The sequence below is a fragment of the Mesoplodon mirus genome (genome assembly GCF_964341445.2).
Source record: "Mesoplodon mirus genome assembly, chromosome: 13".
Lineage (NCBI taxonomy): Eukaryota > Metazoa > Chordata > Mammalia > Artiodactyla > Ziphiidae > Mesoplodon > Mesoplodon mirus.
In genome coordinates this window covers 34,207,023-34,225,163 of record NC_138989.1, presented here as the reverse complement: position 1 = coordinate 34,225,163, position 18,141 = coordinate 34,207,023, and the positions used below count along the sequence as shown (strand labels likewise).

At 39.8% G+C, this 18,141-nt stretch overlaps 1 protein-coding gene across 1 annotated transcript; it reads left to right on the top strand.

The window, feature by feature from the left end:
* Nucleotides 1–10,704: 10,704 nt before the first annotated feature.
* On the top strand, nt 10,705–11,686 carry LOC309814701 (serine/threonine-protein phosphatase 2A catalytic subunit beta isoform-like; the record flags this gene model as incomplete). The annotated part of the gene is made up of 1 exon (XM_082640783.1): nt 10,705–11,686. One exon carries the CDS (start codon nt 10,705–10,707, stop codon nt 11,578–11,580), a length of 876 nt encoding a protein of 291 aa, XP_082496909.1. The 3' UTR covers nt 11,581–11,686.
* Nucleotides 11,687–18,141: the final 6,455 nt, after the last annotated feature.

The following is an 18,141-nucleotide window of genomic DNA, read 5'->3' as shown; positions in this document are numbered from 1 at the left end:
ATGTACACTTGATGTAAAGGTAAGAAAAAGTGATCATAGTCACTGGGATAGAGGGACCTTTGTAATTTCAAGGATAAAATCAGTCATTTATCCTGCATTCCCATAAAATTAGTTTTTCTTTAAAACCATCTGGGGATGCCTTCAAACTGTGACCAAATATTGAACATACTGTTCTCTGTGGGAATCTGATTTAATTCATGGCATATCTGAAAGTGCAGAGCTATTCATCACAAATTGGGAAAAAGAAAAAGAAGCAGTAGTTTGGTTTAAGTCGTTATTTCTTAGATTGCTTTTATCTTTTTTGGAAGGAAAGTGCAAATACAAGAGACGGGGAAGTTAACTGCTAAATTTGCGCCTCATTCTTCATTTACTTTTCCAAAACCAATTTATTGGTAGATTTCCCTAGCAGCGTGAATCTGACATTTACTGCTATTGTTTATTCTACTGGAAGAAACTGCTTTTAAATCTAAACTACAGTTAGGTCCATCTACCTGTTCACTCCAACACGTACATAATGCCGAGTAGACACCAAACTCTTTGCAAGTGTCTAGGGAAATGAAACACAGCTACATATTCTTCGGTGGGCTAAACATTGATGTGCATTTTCTTTACTTTTTTCGCTGTTATTTTTTCAAGCTCAAAACAATTTCAAAACTAGCAAAAGTATTAAGTTAAAAAAAATAAATAGTTCCACAAATCACAAGAGAGTTAACAAAAGAGTTCATTTATATTTGAGCAAAATAATATACTGTACATCATTCTTGACATCCAAGTATGAAACTGACTGTTTATTTAATATTTGGCCACCAGTACTGAAGGTGGCCACCAGGGACTAACCACACTCACGCTTTTATTTGGGCCTGATCTCAGCTCAGGCTCTTATTGTCCCACTGCTGAGGTTAAGATGAAGGAAGGTGTCAGCTCTGATTTCCAGGGACCAGCTCAGTGGTCCAGCCTCTACGACGGGACACACTTGACACAAACAGAACTGAACCTGAGCCAAGGATGCTTACCTGCCTGCTTAAGGACACAAGGTTAGTTCTCTGGAAATTGCTTTTGGGATGCAGAAAATGTTTTCCCCGTATTTTTCAGCCCCAAATGCCTTTTCACTCATACAATCAAACATGTATTGAACACCTGCTGCAGGCTAGGTACTATGCCAGGTGCTGATGACATTGCAGTGACCAGGACAGACATGACCACTGCCTTCCTGAAATCTAAACCACAGGCAACACCAAAGGGACAACCCTACTCCTTACCTCCCTCCATCTGCAAACCCCTAACACCTCCATATTATTATCGTTTGATAGTTATTTCCACAAAGCCATTACTTCATAATGATTTCATAGTTATTTCTATTAAGTTTGTTTTGGGGGTTTTCTCTAGTGAATTTGGCTATTACCGTCTTTTCTCTCTAACATGATAGTAAATTCCTTGAGGGCAGAAACTGGACATCACAGGAATTTGTATGACTTCCTCAAACACCCAACTGCCCAGTGGTTCACCTTGACCCAGCATTTTTCCTGCAAAATGGATAAGATCATATTCACTTCCGGGGAAACGTAATAGCAAAAGGAAATCACAGCACCCAGAACCCGATGAAGCATAGATAAGATCCAGGTTCTCAAAGGAGCAGGGTGCCTGGATGATGGTTGTGTTGGTCATGTGACAACACAACTGACACTCTACGTGCACACAAACTGCTGGTCCTTTCTGGTCCCCCAATTACCCTAACTCCATCTCCACACCCCCAATACAAGTAGAACATCAGGATGGCTGGATTTGAGGCCACTGTGGGAGAAGACGTCTTCTACTTCAAAGTCTCGCCCCCAGTGGTCTTGACAAGGCATTTGAAAGTCCTGTCCTACTCATGCCTTTGAGCTAGAGTCCAGAAAGCCTCTTTTTACACATAAGTGCTGGCTGTGCTTGCTTCTGCTTTTGAATTCTTATACTACTTTCTGCCATTCTCTCAGACCAAGGAACAGATTTATTTATTTAAAAGACCCATCTTAAGGGGAAAAGGGGAGGGATAAATTAGGGATATGGGATTAACAGATACACACCACTACATATACAATAGATAAAAACAAGGACCTACTGTATAGCACAGGAACTATATTCAATATCTTATAATAACCTATCATGGAAAAGAATCTGAAAAAGATTATATATATATATCAAACTGAACCACTTCACTGTACATCTGCAACTAACACAGTATTGTAAATCAACTATAGTTCAATACAAAAAGGTTTTAAAAATTAAAAGACCTGTCTGTTCAGAAAAGCTTTAAAGAGGATGAAATATGTATCATATTGATAAAGAAGAAGAGACCAGAGATGAAGAATGTTGGGACGTGGACAGATATCTCATATTTGCCCCCTCTCTCTACTGGTTCCACGAGCTACTTCCTGTGTGACCATGGACCATGACATGCCTCAGTTTCCATATCTATAAGGTGGGGAGAATAACGTTACTGCATCAGTGACTCACTGTAAGAATGAAATGATAATACACATCACACAGAGAGCAAACTATCATCTTCCTAGGACAAAATAAGATCTCAGTAAATTTTCTAGGTATTAATACATTGCTATGTTTTCCTCTTACCTATGCATTATCTCCTCAATTAGATCTGAAATCATGCAAAACCAACAAAATATGATTGGGTACTTTCAAGAATACTGAGTAGCAGTCATCAGAAGGGAAATACAACGAGAAAGGAAAGATATGAGATTAAATGAGAAGTATACAAAATGTATTTGGTTAAGAAGATCATTTGTTGAGAAATGATTATGAGATGATTAATGTTATTATAGATTATAGAACTATCATTACAGATTTTGAGTTAGTGGAAGTGGAAACAGAATGCCTTAATGTAGTAGATTTGGGAAATTGTAGTTTGGTGTTATACCTGAAGATGGAAGGGAAAGTTTCAGAGTTTTTATAATCTTGTAAACATAAGAACAAGGTGAGCCATAGACACAGTCAGAGACTAATTAAGCAAATGGAGCAGAGACGGTTTTCCCAGGCTCGGGAGACCATATGGAGCCAAGCCACATGCAGAGGAAGCAAAGAATAAACGGGGACAGAGCAACAAGCAGATGGGTGAGGTCCACCTTGGGTGAAGGTTGGTGGTGGAGTTGGGAAGGGACTTATGCAATCAACAAAGGACAGAACCCCAAGGGACACCCTTGGCTATACTCAACTTGTCAACTCCGAACCTTCTGGAATCCTGCAGACCTGCCAACATAAGTAAGACAGGTGTTTGGGAATCCACGTCACCTCAGCTTTTCTGCTAGGCCTCAAGATGCAATGAAGGCAGCTGGGATTAGAAGAGCTTATTCTTTCGGAGGCTTTGGTCAGTTGGATGGCTTCTGGCAATTTTCACATCTTGAAATTTGGATCATGTCCCTTGCTGCCATCAAAGGGTGAGACCCAACCTAAAGAGAGTAGGAGGGCTGGGTGGGAATCCAGCATGCCTATGCCTGTTCAATCCAACTTCAGATAGAAAAACCATCTGCTGCTTGGGTCCTAGGCACTCCAGGATGGTCACAGGTTAAACGCTGAGCTCCAAGTGGATCCTAAAATAAACTTGGTCTCCTAACTCTGTCCCTTCTGATTCTTGCTAGGTGACCATCCCAAGTCCTTAAGGCGATCGTAACACCTGAAGTGACCCCATTGTGTCCATGCTCAATGTCTTATTACAAAATAACTTCACAATACAAAGAGGATCTTTTCTGTCAAACAGGAATATAAACTGTGCAGATCTGTGATCATAGAGGGAGACATTTATTAAAACTCATTTAACTTTGGGCATTTATTGGATCTTTATCAAAAGATGTTCCACTTCTCTGAGTTTGATCATCTATCTTTGGTAACAAGTTATTATAGCAAAACTGCTCTTACTTGATCAGTGGAGGGTAGAAATGGGTACCAGGGATTCCATAATTTTACCATCACATTAAAACAGGAAGTTGGTGCTACCTGATCAGATCCCACTGGGGTAGAAAACAGTCTATAACATGAACCAAGAGAGCCTGTGTCACATCACTGGGGTCATCAAATGTCACATAATAAGCATAGGCAAGACACTTTTCAACCAAGGATCTAAGAGGGTTTTAAAAAAATTAAACTGTGAAAATCTCAAAACAGCCCAAAGAGTTACAGTGTTATTACCTCTGTAAACCTTACAATATAATCTATTTAGGTCAGTATATGATTTCATCTTGAGTCATTTACATATATATAAATGTTAATGTGTATATATATATATATATATATATAAATCCCACCTTACTATATTCTCTTCCAGGATGAGTTAAAACATCAGGATAAAATGAATAACTATGAATAAATTGAACTTCACTTAATTAATTCAAGATTATCATTAAATATTAACGAACATGAAAGTGTGATTGCTGAATATATCAACAGCCATCACGCTAAATGTGTGAAAATATCTCTCTTCTCACATTTTATACTTTCTTCATGTGACTGTGTTGTAAGTTTTTCTTAGTCATTTTGCCTAAAGTGAGTATTTATAAAATGTCTTATTTTGACATCCCCTTGCAATATTGTCCATTTATTTCTAACAGAAAAATATTAGACCCCAAATCACAATAAAACCCACTTTGAATGCTAATATCCACCCACCAGATTGGCAAAAATTAAGAAGGCTGGTGACACTAAGTGTTGGCAAGGACTTAGAACACTGGGGACTCTGAGATGCCACTGGTGGGAGTCCCAAGTGGCACAGCCACTTTACAAAACAGCTGGGCATCATCTTGAAAAGGTGGGACACTGCCCAGCCCAGCCTTTCCCAGAGATTTATCATGAGACATGCCTAAGAATGTCTGTGGCAGCCTGGCTGGTGACAGCAAAAACAAACAAACAGAAGCGACTGTCAAATAAACCAAATACACAAAAATGAGAGAAGAGATGAATGAACTGTGCATAACTGGAGTGTGCGCATCACTGCAATAGATTGACCATGTCCGTCAGTGTGGCCGGATCTTCAAAGCATACCACTGGATAGAAAAAGCAAGGTGCAGAAGAATACGAACACTTTGCTGCCATTTTGATAAAGTTCAAAAGCAAGCACAATTTTTAAGAAATAATAGATTTTTAGCAATAATGCATATAATGGTCAAAGAATAAAGAACAGAGAATACAGAGAGGAAAGCTCTACAGAGTAGTTCACTGTGGAGGATGGAAGATGGGGACTGGATGTAGGAAGCCGAGGGCATGGGGAGCATCTCATGGCTGGTGATGAGGTTCTTCCTGTACGTGGATGTCATGTTTGTGGGATGTGTTAAGCTGTTATGTTTCATATTATAAATAGACATTTAACAATTAAAATATTTTTAAATGCACCACTTTAAACCCAAATATTTCCTTTAAGGCTACGCATTTTATACCTGAAAAGCAATATTCACTTCTCCCAAATTAAGAGTTCTGGTTTCCATTTCTGAAAGAGTCACTCATTGTTCTGTGACCTTGGACATGTCACTTAATCTCTCTGAGGGTCTTCTTCTTTCAACCGGAAAACACAGGTCGTAAGTAACCATCTCTTGGGGCTTTTCTACAGAATATTCTTATAATTGTACAAATCTCCAAGCCTTTTACCTTAGGCAGTGTCCAGTCTACCTGAATTTAATTCTTGAAAACAAACCCCCAAGAAGTTAAATGTACAAGTGTCCACATGTGTCTTTTCTAAACACTCATTTAACTAAACACAATGTTAATTTCCTCTCCATTCCTGAGTTCTGCCACCCTAGGATTTAAATTTCCCTCTGGAAATTTAGCAGAGCCAGATGGAGATTTTTTTCTCCTACAGTTCAAGCTAAGATTTGACTTGAATATCAAAGTGGCGTGCAGCTTTACACAATGGAAATAATACCAACCGTCAATTAGAAGACAACTCCTAATCTTGGCTTCAACATTTACCAGTTAGATGACTGTGGTTAAGTCACTTAATTTCTCTAGACCTCAATTTATTCATCTGTAATAAAGTACCAGAAGTGGATCAAAGCTCTCTGGAAACATTTTCTGTTCCAGCATAGTATAATCCTGCCTAATTTAAGTTTCCTCTTGGGAACAACTTTTTTACCTAATAATCAACTGTTAATAAAAAGTATTCAAATAGCTTGTAGAAATCAAGTACCAAACCCAAACTTCTGAAAACCACTAAGTTCCACCAGGAATACCTTGTTTTTGAAGAGGTTAAAGGAAAATGGGTACATAGACTGATTGAGACACGTACAAAAATTCTCATTTTCATTTGTTAATCTGATTTTTATAAATATACTAGACATTATTCTAGCCACTGTTAATATAGCAGCCCTCACAGACCTTCCTTCCCTGTCACAACCAAGTAAGTACCTATTCTGAAAGATTCCTGGTGAGCCAAGGGCAAGGATACTCTTTATCTCTTTGACAATTTAGTCTATAATCGCAACAGAACCTGAAAGCATCTTTCTTGTTAGAGATCTGGCGACACAAACCCCTACACCCACCTACTTGACTCACCTATTCCTTTTTCAGACATTTTTAGTATATGCTAGTATCAAAGTCTGGTTGGGCTCTAGAAAGAGAGCTCTGCTAAAGAAAAAAACAAAGTCAAAGATCCTTTGCTGCATATAATAATAAATAAAATTAAGCTCTTTAGTTTATGTCCCAAAGCTTCTCTACAATGTATATCTTGCCACACACCTTTCATTCCAACCATCACAAATTATTCACCACTATCTAAACATGTTTACCCATTTTGTTTCCTCACCCAGCCCTTGAACTTGAGCCTGGCTGAGGGACGTCTCCTACAGAGCCCAACCCCAAAGGTATCTCTTCCATCTCTTCTCCATCCTATTTTCTATTTTAGGAATTAAAGCAGGTCCCTTCTCCCCAAAGCATCATGTCCGTATACAACAGCATTTTCCTCTGCTGCTTTATGTCACAGACACTCATCTACACGTGTCTCTCCAACAAGTGTGTTATGCCCTGTCTGAATTCTTGACCCACAGAATCTGTAAGCGTGATAAAATGGTCTTTTTGTATCACTAAGTTTTGTAGTGAGTGATTGGCTAAGCAAGAAAAGATAACAGTCATGCTCTTCCTCTCTCTCTGTTTTTTGAGCTATAATCTAGTTTTTGAACTTTTTTCCCAAACCCTCATTTTTCCTGAATCTGTCCAGATTATAGAAATAGTCTGCACGTCACTCTCATACCACTGGGCCTCCATCACCCAGTTCACCCACCCTGGGACCCACATGCTTTCCATTTGTTCCAACAGCATCATCTGGTGTTCCCAATTCTCCACTTATCTGGGGGATGAACGCTTCCTCTGTTGGTCCTGCAAGAAGTCAGTTCTTCTCAACCAGCTCATGAAGAGACCAGCGTGGTGGCAAAGTCTTACACTATGTTGTAGTAAGTACACGTAAGATACTGTTGGAACCAGAGGAAGTGGTGTGTAAAACTTCCCGGGAAGCTGTGGGAGGGAAACTTGAGCCATCCTGAGCAATGCTTAGATGTCTGCCAGGCAGAAAAGGGCATACCAAAATGAGGAAACCACAGAGGCCACACAGAGACAGAAACGTGGTAAGAGATAACATGATTTGAGGAATTACATATAAGGCAGCCTGAAGCATACAACTACGTACGTGAAGTAGAGGATTGAGAGTTAAGACTGAGACACTATGGAGAACTGAACGGAGGTTTCTCAAAAAACAAAAATAGAGCCACCATATGACCCAGCAATCCCACTTCTGGGTATGTATCTGAAAAAACCAAAAACACTAATTCAAAAAGATACATTCACCTCAATGTTCATAGCAGCACTATTTACAATTGCCAAGACATGGAAACAACCTAAATGTCCATCGACAGAAGACTGGATAAAGATGTGGGGTGTGTGTGTGTGTGTGTGTGTGTGTGTGTGTGTGTGTATATATATATATATATATATATATGATGGAATATGACTCAGCCATAAAAAAGAATGAAATTCTGCATTTGCAGCAACATGGATGGACTTGGAAGGCATTATGCTAAGTGAAATAAGTCAGACAGAGAAAGACAAATACTGTATGATATCACTTATATGTTGAATCTAAAAAAGTCAACAAAATAGTGAATATAACAAAAAAGAAGCAAACTCACAGATAAGGAGAACAAACTAGTGGTTACCAGTGGGGAGATGGGGGAGGGGCAATATAGGGGTGGAGTGGGGGAGGCACAAACTACTGGGTGTAAGATGGGCTCAAGGATGTATTGTACAACACGGGCAATACAGCCAATATTTTGTAATAACTGTAAATAGAAAATAGCCTTAAAATTGTATAAAAATTACAAATTAAAGAGTTAAGGCTGGGAAAGTATACCTGACCAGGTCATAAGAGACCTTAAATGCCATACTGCAGAGTTGAACTTCATCTAATAGGTCATGAGGGCAAGACATCAAACGAATTAATTTGGAAATTCAGCTAAAAGAAACATTTCAAAATGATTTATCTAATGTAACTTCAGAGGATTGTTTAGAGGAGGGTGAATGGGAAAACAGAATGAGCAGGAAAGGAGGCTCTTGGATTAGCAAAGAAAAATAGACGATGAAGAGACCAGGTAGGCTGGAGGTTGCTGGCTTGTGGAAGGGAAGTTGATTTGTGAGAATAATAGGTCGGCTATTACAGAATAACAGAGAATAAAGGTGGGCGGTTAGTAAAATTTACGAATGGATGTGAAGAAGTCAAAATAGAAGCCATTTCTCTTTTCACTCACCTGAAAGCTACCTCAGAAATCGCCCAGGTTTCAGACTTGAGCAGTAACTAGGAAGATAATGTACATGCAACAAAAAATACAGTCACATAAAAACACAGACATAAACTTCAGAATAATGGAAATGTATTCTCGTAAAATGAAAAGGGAAGGACAAAGGGTCTGGAAAGATAACTCCCCCAATCCCAGAAAACAATGGACAAGGTAGAAGAGAAGTTCCCAAGTCGATAAAGTTCAAATGGTCACAAAAGAGGTCACGGCAGTCAGTCCTCTCTCAATCCCCACATGAAAGGAGGGAGGGCACTGATGGAAAATCTCCATGATTCAGCTGCATCCATCCCTGAACTCTGAAAAGAGTCTGGGTATATTTGAATGCAATCGTTCCAGATGTCCTACAAATACATAACTCTTTAATCACAGTCATAAAATCACTCAACAAAAATGTCATTCTGGAGAGATGAAAGCTAGCTGCTTCAATTCTGAAGTCTTTGTTTCACTTCTCTCTCCCAAAACATGAAAAGACTAAACTTGCACCCAGAGCCTGGATAGCGGCAGGTCACAGAGACAGGAAGTACAACCAGGGAAGTTGCGGACAGGCTTGGAATGCAGAAGAGCTGGGAGGGGCTCATGGCTCAGAGCCAAGTAGATGGACACACAGACACACACAGCTAGGTGGCTAGAAACCAGCAAACTCCAGGAATGGTGGCCAGAACAAGCAGCCCAGAAGCTCAAATCATGCAAGATGACTTTGGGAGCAAGGAGAAAGTCAGAAGCTCAGAGAAACATTTCTAGAAGTAGGCAAGGGTGGAAAGCTCCCAGGGAAGTGGTCTGGAAAGCAGGCAAACATGGCCAAGTTAGGAAAACTCGAGCAACAATCCCTTGTTTCAAGCAGTGATGTTTTATGTTTTTCCCTCCATGAAAAGTACCAATTCCCAAGCGTGATTGCCTGGGAACTCTCAGCAGAGACATACAAACGTTAAGTATTTGGCTGGAGGTAGGAACCTAAAGGCCAATCGTTCTGAAATTTTAACGTGTGTGATAATCACCTGGAGAGCTTGTTAAAATGTGACTTCTGAGCCCCACCTCCAGAACTGCTGATTCAATAAGTCTGAGTTGGGCCCAAGTATTTGCATCTCTGACAAGTTCCCAGATGATGTGATGCTGCTGGTGCAGAGACCATACTTTGAGAACCAGTGTCATGGGTCCTCAGTTCGCATCCCTAGATGTGCCCTAGAATCATTTGGCAAGCTTTGTAAATGCTCACACCTGAACCCACCCTACAGGTGAAGATGAGGTGGTCTAGGACAGAGCCTGAAATCGCTATGTTTTCAAAGTTCCCTAGATGTTTCCAATGCCTACACAAGGTTGAGAATTACTGCTATGTGGGGATGCAAAGTTAAATGATGACAAACTAGTTCTGTTTGGGGTATCTTTCTGAAAGGAAGCTGCTGGCTTCTCTCTTTAAACCTAGGGGCTTAAACTCTTTTTTTCTTATTAACATATTTTTTAAAATTTTATTGGAATATAGTTGATTTACAATGTTGTGTTCATTTCAGGCATACAGGAAAGTGATTTAGTTATGCATATATTCATTCTTTTTTCAGATTCTTTTCCCACATAGGTTATTACAGAATATTGGGTAGAGCTCCCTGTGCTGTACAGTAGGTCCTTTTTAGTTATCTATTTCATATTTAGTAGTGTGTGTATGTTACTCCCAAGCTCCTAATTTATCCCTCCCCACCATGTTTCCCTTTTGGTAACTGTAAGTTTGTTTTAGAAATCTGTGCCTCTGTTTCTGTTTTGTAAATAAGCTCATTTATATCATTTTTAAAAAAATTAGATTCCACATGATATGTGGGAGCTAGCGGTGGTGGTGGTGCTGGGCGAGGGGACCGGCGCCCGGGGCAGGGGCAGCAGGGGAGGGACTCGGGCCACCATGGACGACAAGGCATTCACCAAGGAGCTGGACCAGTGGGTCGAGCAGCTGAACAAGTGTAAAGAACGTAGCGAGAACCAGGTGCAGACGCTGTGCGAAAAGGCTAAGGAAATTTTAACAAAAGAATCAAATGTGCAAGAGATCCATTGTCCTGTTGCCATCTGTCGAGATGTGCATGGTCAATTCCATGATCTTATGGAACTCTTTAAAATTGGTGGGAAATCACCAGATACAAACTATCTATTCATGGGTGACTATGGAGACAGAGGTTATTATTCTGTGGAGACTGTGACCCTTCTTGTGGCATTAAAGGTGTGTTATCCAGAACATACTACAATATTGAGAGGAAACCACGAAAGCCGACAAGTTACCCAAGTATATGGCTTTTATGATGAATGTCTGCGAAAGTATGGAAATGCTGATGTTTGGAAATATCTTACAGATCTGTTTGATTATCTGCTACTTACAGCTTTAGTAGATGGACAGATATTCTGCCTCCATGGTGGCCTCTCCCCATGCATAGATACACTGGATCATATAAGAGCCCTGGATCGTTTACAAGAAGTTCCACATGAGGGCCCAATGTGTGATCTGTTATGGTCAGATCCAGATGATCGTGGTGGGTGGGGTATTTCACCACTCGGGGCTGGCTACACATTTGGACGAGATATTTCTGAAACATTTAACCATGCCAATGGTCTCACACTGGTTTCTCGTGCTCACCAACTTGTAACGGAGGGAAACAATTGGTGTCACGAGCGGAATGTGGTTACCATTTTCAGTGCATCCAATTACTGTTATCGTTGTGGGAACCAGGCTGCTATCATGGAATTAGATGACACTTTGAAATATTCCTTCCTTCAGTTTGACCCATGAGCTTGTCATGGAGAGCCTCATGTGATCCACAGCACCCCAGACTACTTTCTGTAAATTCCTCCTGGGAAAACCTGCCTTTGTATGTGGAAGTATACCTGGCTTTAAATATATATATATATATATGTGTGTGTGTGTGTGTGTGTGTGTGTATATATATATATATATATACACACACACACACACACACATAAAACAAAACCAAAAAAAGCAACAGTAATCTATGTGTTTCTGTAACAAATTGGGATGTGTCTTGGCATTAAACCATATCATGGACCAAACTGTGCCATACTAATGATGAGCATTTAGCACAACTTCAGACTGAAATTAGTTATGTTCTAGATCGGTCGGTCTTAACAGTTTGCCTGCTGTATTTGTAGGAACCATTTTCCTTGGGACTGTTCAAGCAAAAAAGGTAACTAACTCCATCTACCTTTGCACTTACTTGGAAATTTTAGTTAGAGTGTTTAACTGACATGGATTAATAGGGTTGGATTTTTATTTTTGAGAAAAATTCACAAGCTAACTTCCACTTAATCCCTTAACGTTTATTTTATTGAAATGTATAATTAACTGAAAAAAAGATTCTTAGGAGTACGTTGTCATAACATTTAAAGAGATTTCCCTTCATTTAAACTAAATTACTATTTTATGTTGATTTGCATATTTCTGTATATTTGTCATGACAGTACTTGCATTCTATTTGGTGTACTGAGCAAATAAACTTTCCACTTTAAACAAAAATAAAGGTCGGGGGGGGGGGACTTCCCTGGTGGCACTGTGGTTAAGAATCTGCCTACCAATGCAGGGGACAGAGGTTCGAGCCCTGGTCCAGGAAGATCCCACATGCCATGGAGCAACTAAGCCTGTGCGCCACAGCTACTGAGCCTGCGCTCTAGATCCTGCAAGCCACAACTACTGAGCCCACGTACCACAACTACTGAAGCCCGTGCTCCGCAACAGGAGAAGCCAATGCAATGAGAAGCCTGCACACAGCAACGAAGAGTAGCCCCCGCTTGCCACAACTAGAGAAAGCCTGCACACAGCAACAAAGACCCAATGCAGCCTAAAATAAACAAATTTTTAAAAAACTGACTGACATGTGGTATAAACGTACAATGGAATATTACTCAGCCATAAAAAATTTTTTAAAAAGAACTACATAATGCCATTTGCAGCAACATGGATGGACCTAGTAACTCAGACAGAGAAAGACAAATATCCTATGGGCTTAAACTCTTCATGGGGTCCAATAATGGATATGTTTAACTAAAGCACTAACAGCTCCTGCTCAACAAAAATCCTATTTATACCAATAAAGGTTTAGGTAACATCATCAAAAATTTATAAAATTCATAGAAGGATCAATTTATCTTTCGGAAACAAAGGAGAAATCACTAACAATGGAAGGAAGACTTTGGTTTTCTCCATCCACACTGCCAGGACTTAGAAGAAAAACAAGTTTTCCAAAACAAAGATAAAGCAGCCAAGAGGAAAATCCAATAAAATTGCCAAGGAATGACAGTGCTCTAGGAACAGATGGACTGGTTCCTCTCTGAAATTTTATGAAGAATATCGATGAACTGAAACATTGACAAAGATATTTAATGCAACCTTATAGGGAAAGTAATCAAATCTCTTGGAACACTCTAGCCAAGAGAGATGCTTGAATGCAAGGATAATGTTTTCAACCTCTTTCTCATTTTTCAGAATTACTGAATAATTGAACATTTAACAATAACTAATGGAACAAATCATGCTGTATGATCTTGGTTTTGTTTATCAATTTCGCATCAGGAGGTATGTGAAGTAAATAATGGTTTAAAGATGCCTCATTATTATAAAAAAAAGTTAAGTCATTGAGAACTTCATTCACATTCATTCTTTGGATAAATATTTATTAGGAAGCAATATTTGACAAATATTTATTAAGAATCTCTATGCTAACCAGGATGCTGGGAAGAGAATATGGTGATAAGCTGAACTACTTTGCAAATGGTGGGAAAGAGTGGCATTAATGAGGAAAAAAAAAACAGTCATGTGCAAAACAAGTTGGGAGGAGGGAGGGAGCAAAATTCCAGGCAGATGGAATAAAATATCTTAGAAAAGATTAGTTATCCTTCCATTTTACACCTAAACATATATGACTGTGTGAGGCAGACTACTCAATTTCAATGATATAAGTTCTAATAAAGCGTTTTGACTCATGTGCACTCCATACATGTGTATATAAGTTAATTTTAAGAACATGTCTAATATCAAAAAAACTGAATTTCAATTTCAATGTAGTACACTTGTAGATTGAAAACTTGCCAAGCCTTTGGCCATATATTTCCTGTCTTCAAGAAATTAATGTATTACTATTAATACATTACTTTTACTAGCACCTTTCTAGAACTTTCACTAAGTTTATGCCCTAGGCAATTCAACACTCAAATTTATTTTACATAAGGAACGTAAAGCAATCCCAAACAAAAGCATCAGAAATAATACATGTAGAAACACGCAAAGAAACATGGAAGACATTGCACTTATAAAATGCATTTGTTTTCTGTGACACTAGGGCAGCAGGGACTTTATAAAGGGTGCCCACTGTTCTACCAGTTTGACATATATCCATCTTCATTTCAGCTTCTGATAACTTACATGAGCCAGACATCCCGTACCAATATTTGTTTGAGATAGAGATGCTTATACAGTCAACTTGCCTTTTTCTTAAAAAATCAAAGTTAAAAAAAGACTATAGCAGCATGCTAGTATTTTATAGGCCACTTGAATTACCTTGCACTTGAGTTAAGGATACAACAGTGTTGATTTATCAGTCTGTTTAAACAGATGGAAGTGTTTAATTCCATCAGGCTCAATCGCAAAGAATCCCAACAGCCAATGAGCACTTTTCTGCTGGGATTTCTTAGGAGGACAATCTAACATCTTTTTTTTTCCCACTTGCCATTAAAGTCCTTATCTGAATGTTGCCAAAGGTGTGTCAGGTTCGTTCGTTCCCTAAATTCTGTCTTTATTGCTGATGTCACCAGTGTTTGTGCTGCTTTGTCTTGGAGGGATGCTCTAAATGTCCTTTCTAATAGATTACTTGATGGGAAGCGGAAGCTAGGGGTAGGACAGGAGTAAACACACAGACTTAAGAGAATGGACTTGAGGACACAGGGAGGGGGAAGGGTAAGCTGGGACGAAGTGAGAGAGTGGCATGGACTTATATTTACTACCAAATGTAAAATAGATAGTTAGTGGGAAGCAGCCACATAGTACAGGGAGATCAGCTCAGTGCTTTCTGACTACCTAGAGGGGTGGGATAGGGAGGGTGGGAGGGAGATGTAAGAGGGAGGAGATATATGTATATGTATAGCTGATTCGCTTTGTTATAAAGCAGAAACTAAAACACCATTGTAAAGCAATTATAGTCCAATAAAGATGTTAAAAAAAAAAAAAAAAAAAGAAGCTAACGTTTCTCCTACAGCTGACAGATCCTTTCCTGGAAAGAAGGAACTGAGTTTCTTCAGAGCAAGCAGACGGTCCCACCATCAGAAGGTTCTGCAGAGACTCACCTCTGCCACAAAAATTTCTCTGACAAGTGGGAAGAGGCAGGTGGAAAGTGGAAGGTGAGCCAAACACAATGTATTGAGGCCCTTGGTTCCTGGTGCCATTGAAACACCTACGTCCTGAAAGAATCCAGCAGAGCAGGCACCAGTCAGCAGCAAGGTAAAACTCAGAAAAAGGATATGTGGATATTCCTTCATATAACAGACATTACAGAACAAAAATCTTTACTTTCACACTACAGGGTTATGATTTTAGCAGAAGTATTTCTATTTCCATCAAGTTCTCCACAAATTAGATGAGTGAAATCAGAAGGAAGAAATTCAAGAAAAATAAAACAAGGGTCTGGGGGCTTCCCTCGTGGCGCAGTGGTTGAGAGTCTACCTGCTGATGCAGGGGACGGGGGTTTGTGCCCCGGTCCAGGAAGATCCCACATGCCACGGAGCGTCTGGGCCCGTGAGCCATGGCCGCTGAGCCTGCGCGTCCGGAGCCTGTGCTCCACAATGGGAGAGGCCACGACAGTGAGAGGCCCGCATATCGCAAAAAAAAAAAAAAAAACAAGGGTCACTTTGAGAAATTTCCAAATAACCACCTCCTGAGCCAGCTATGCTGTCAAGTGAAACAATTGAAAACAAGAGGGTAGATCTTGTAGGCAGCTGGAGACACATTTCTAAGAGTTATCAGTTTCACAATATGGCCACTTACTTGATTCCCATTTCACTCCATATTTCTTGGATGCCAACCAAATGCCAGGCACTCGGTTAGACACCAGAGCGGTACAGAGGCTGGTGCTAACAGAACTCGGTTCAATGGTCAGCTCTACCCGTGACAGATCTGCAGTCTGAGAATATATTCTCTAAAGCATGATATCACTTTCTACTTAGGGGTGGCATAATACACTTAGTGCATAGAAAGCATTCAGTAAGATATATAATAACTATGATTATTACTAGCAGTATTATTACAGGGATATGTTCTTAAGAAGCATGCCCTATGTTGTTACAGTGCATAATCTAGCAAGAGATTAAAAACCACAAGCAGCTACAATGCAATATGGTAGATACTACATCTGAAAAGTATACAGACTGCTGCTAAGACAGAAAGGATAAAAGAATGACACAGCAGTGAACATCACCCCACACCTCTCCAAGAGCCTTGTCAAATCCCAAAGCTAGAACCTTTCAAGAGAAGGTCTGAATTTAAAAAATAAAAATAAAAAAGCTTGGACTTCCCTGGTGGCACAGTGGTTAGGAATCTGCCTGCCAACGCAGGGGACACGGGTTCGATCCCTGGTCCGGGAAGATCCCACAGCCCATGCGCCACAACTACTGAGCCTGCGCTCTAGGGCCGTGAGCCACAACTACTGAGCCTGCGCTCTAGGGCCGTGAGCCACAGCTAGTGAGCCTGCGTGCCACAACTACTGAAGCCCACGCATCTAGAGCCCATGCTCCGCAACAAGAGAAGCCACCACAATGAGAAGCCCATGCACCACAACGAACAGTGGCCCCCGCTCAACGCAACTAGAGAAAGCCCGCGCACAGCAACAAAGACCCAACACAGCCAAAAATAAATAAATTTATTTTTTTAAAGTCTTTAAATAAATAAATAAAAATAATAAAAAAGCTTATTTCCTCTATACTGGAAATCTATCAAAGAACGGTACTTCAATAATACCTCTCATCTGGTTCTATTTTTTTCAAAGTTGTTGTTCCTTCTAACACGCAAAAAGAAGTCTGATGTTTATTGTTTGCTGTCTGTTTCCTCGCACTTGAAGGTAAACTCCACAGGGGATGCCTTTTGTCTTTCATTCTTGCTGTCGCTCAGGACTGAATTCAAAGTACCTAGAATAGTGCCTGGCATGTACTAGTTACTCAATAAACTGTTGTTAGTTGAATGAATGAATCAGTAATTCCTATCATCCAACTGTGGGCATCTTTAGGATCTGAAATGCATAGGAAAATAAAAATCTGGAAAAATGAACTAAGTACAAAGGAATACATTTCTACCCATCACTCCCTTATTGACATCTAACTTAGAAATCACCTACATATCTTGGTTCTCAATGCAGGACATAATATGGATAATTGAGCTATACTAGAGTTTTCTTCTTTCATTCAAATATTCAAATGAAGAGAAGTGGTTTCTATAAATGTAGCTCGTTAACAATTATTAGTGCCCATCAGTGAGCCTCTTGGTTCCCTCATCCCCTCACCAGTCTGGTCCTGGATCAAGGGGAAATCACACTGCCGTGTTAGCAGTGGCTATTGCCTGAACATGGTTCAGCACCCGACCCCTGGAAGAGCGAGAGACTTCCTAATTCTGTGGCAGAAAGGGTGGTATGTGTTCCTAGTCACAATTGAGAATTCTTTTTTTTCATAGATGCAGGGTCTGGAATTTTAGATAGCTGTGGTTTTCATTATAGTAATACTCATTTGCTTGTAGAAAATGGGTGAAAAAGGACTCTAGAAATTTAACTTTAGAAGCCAGCCACTATCAGATACATAATTTCTATGGGATAATTCTGTTGGGTGTCCAAAAATAATCAGCTTAAAAGCACACCTATGGAACACAACCTCTTGGTAAATTAGTATTGCCAATATTTCTCACATTTAATGTGTGTTTATCAGCTCTCTTTGGAGCACCTCAAGCCAGTTTATGTGTACCAACATTTCTACCCAAGAGGATTCCCTGAAAGAATTAAGGATGTGAGATTAAGGACGTGAAAAAGTATTTTGTATGGGTGTATGGGGTTTTAAACCTAAATCACAAAGATATGAAATATTATGCTGCTATAACAGAGAAAAATCCTACAAAACCCAAATAATCGAGATGTAACTGCCCAGAAACCCTTCCCTTAATGAAAAAACAATGGAATTCTCCCATCTAATCAATCAGTAAAGTTCTCATTCTGCTTAGTATTGTTTTTTATCTGCTGAGCCCCTTCTAAGAGAGAAGCTGTGAAGACACAGCTGAGTTTTCACTGTGAGCTGCATGAAGACACATGACTCG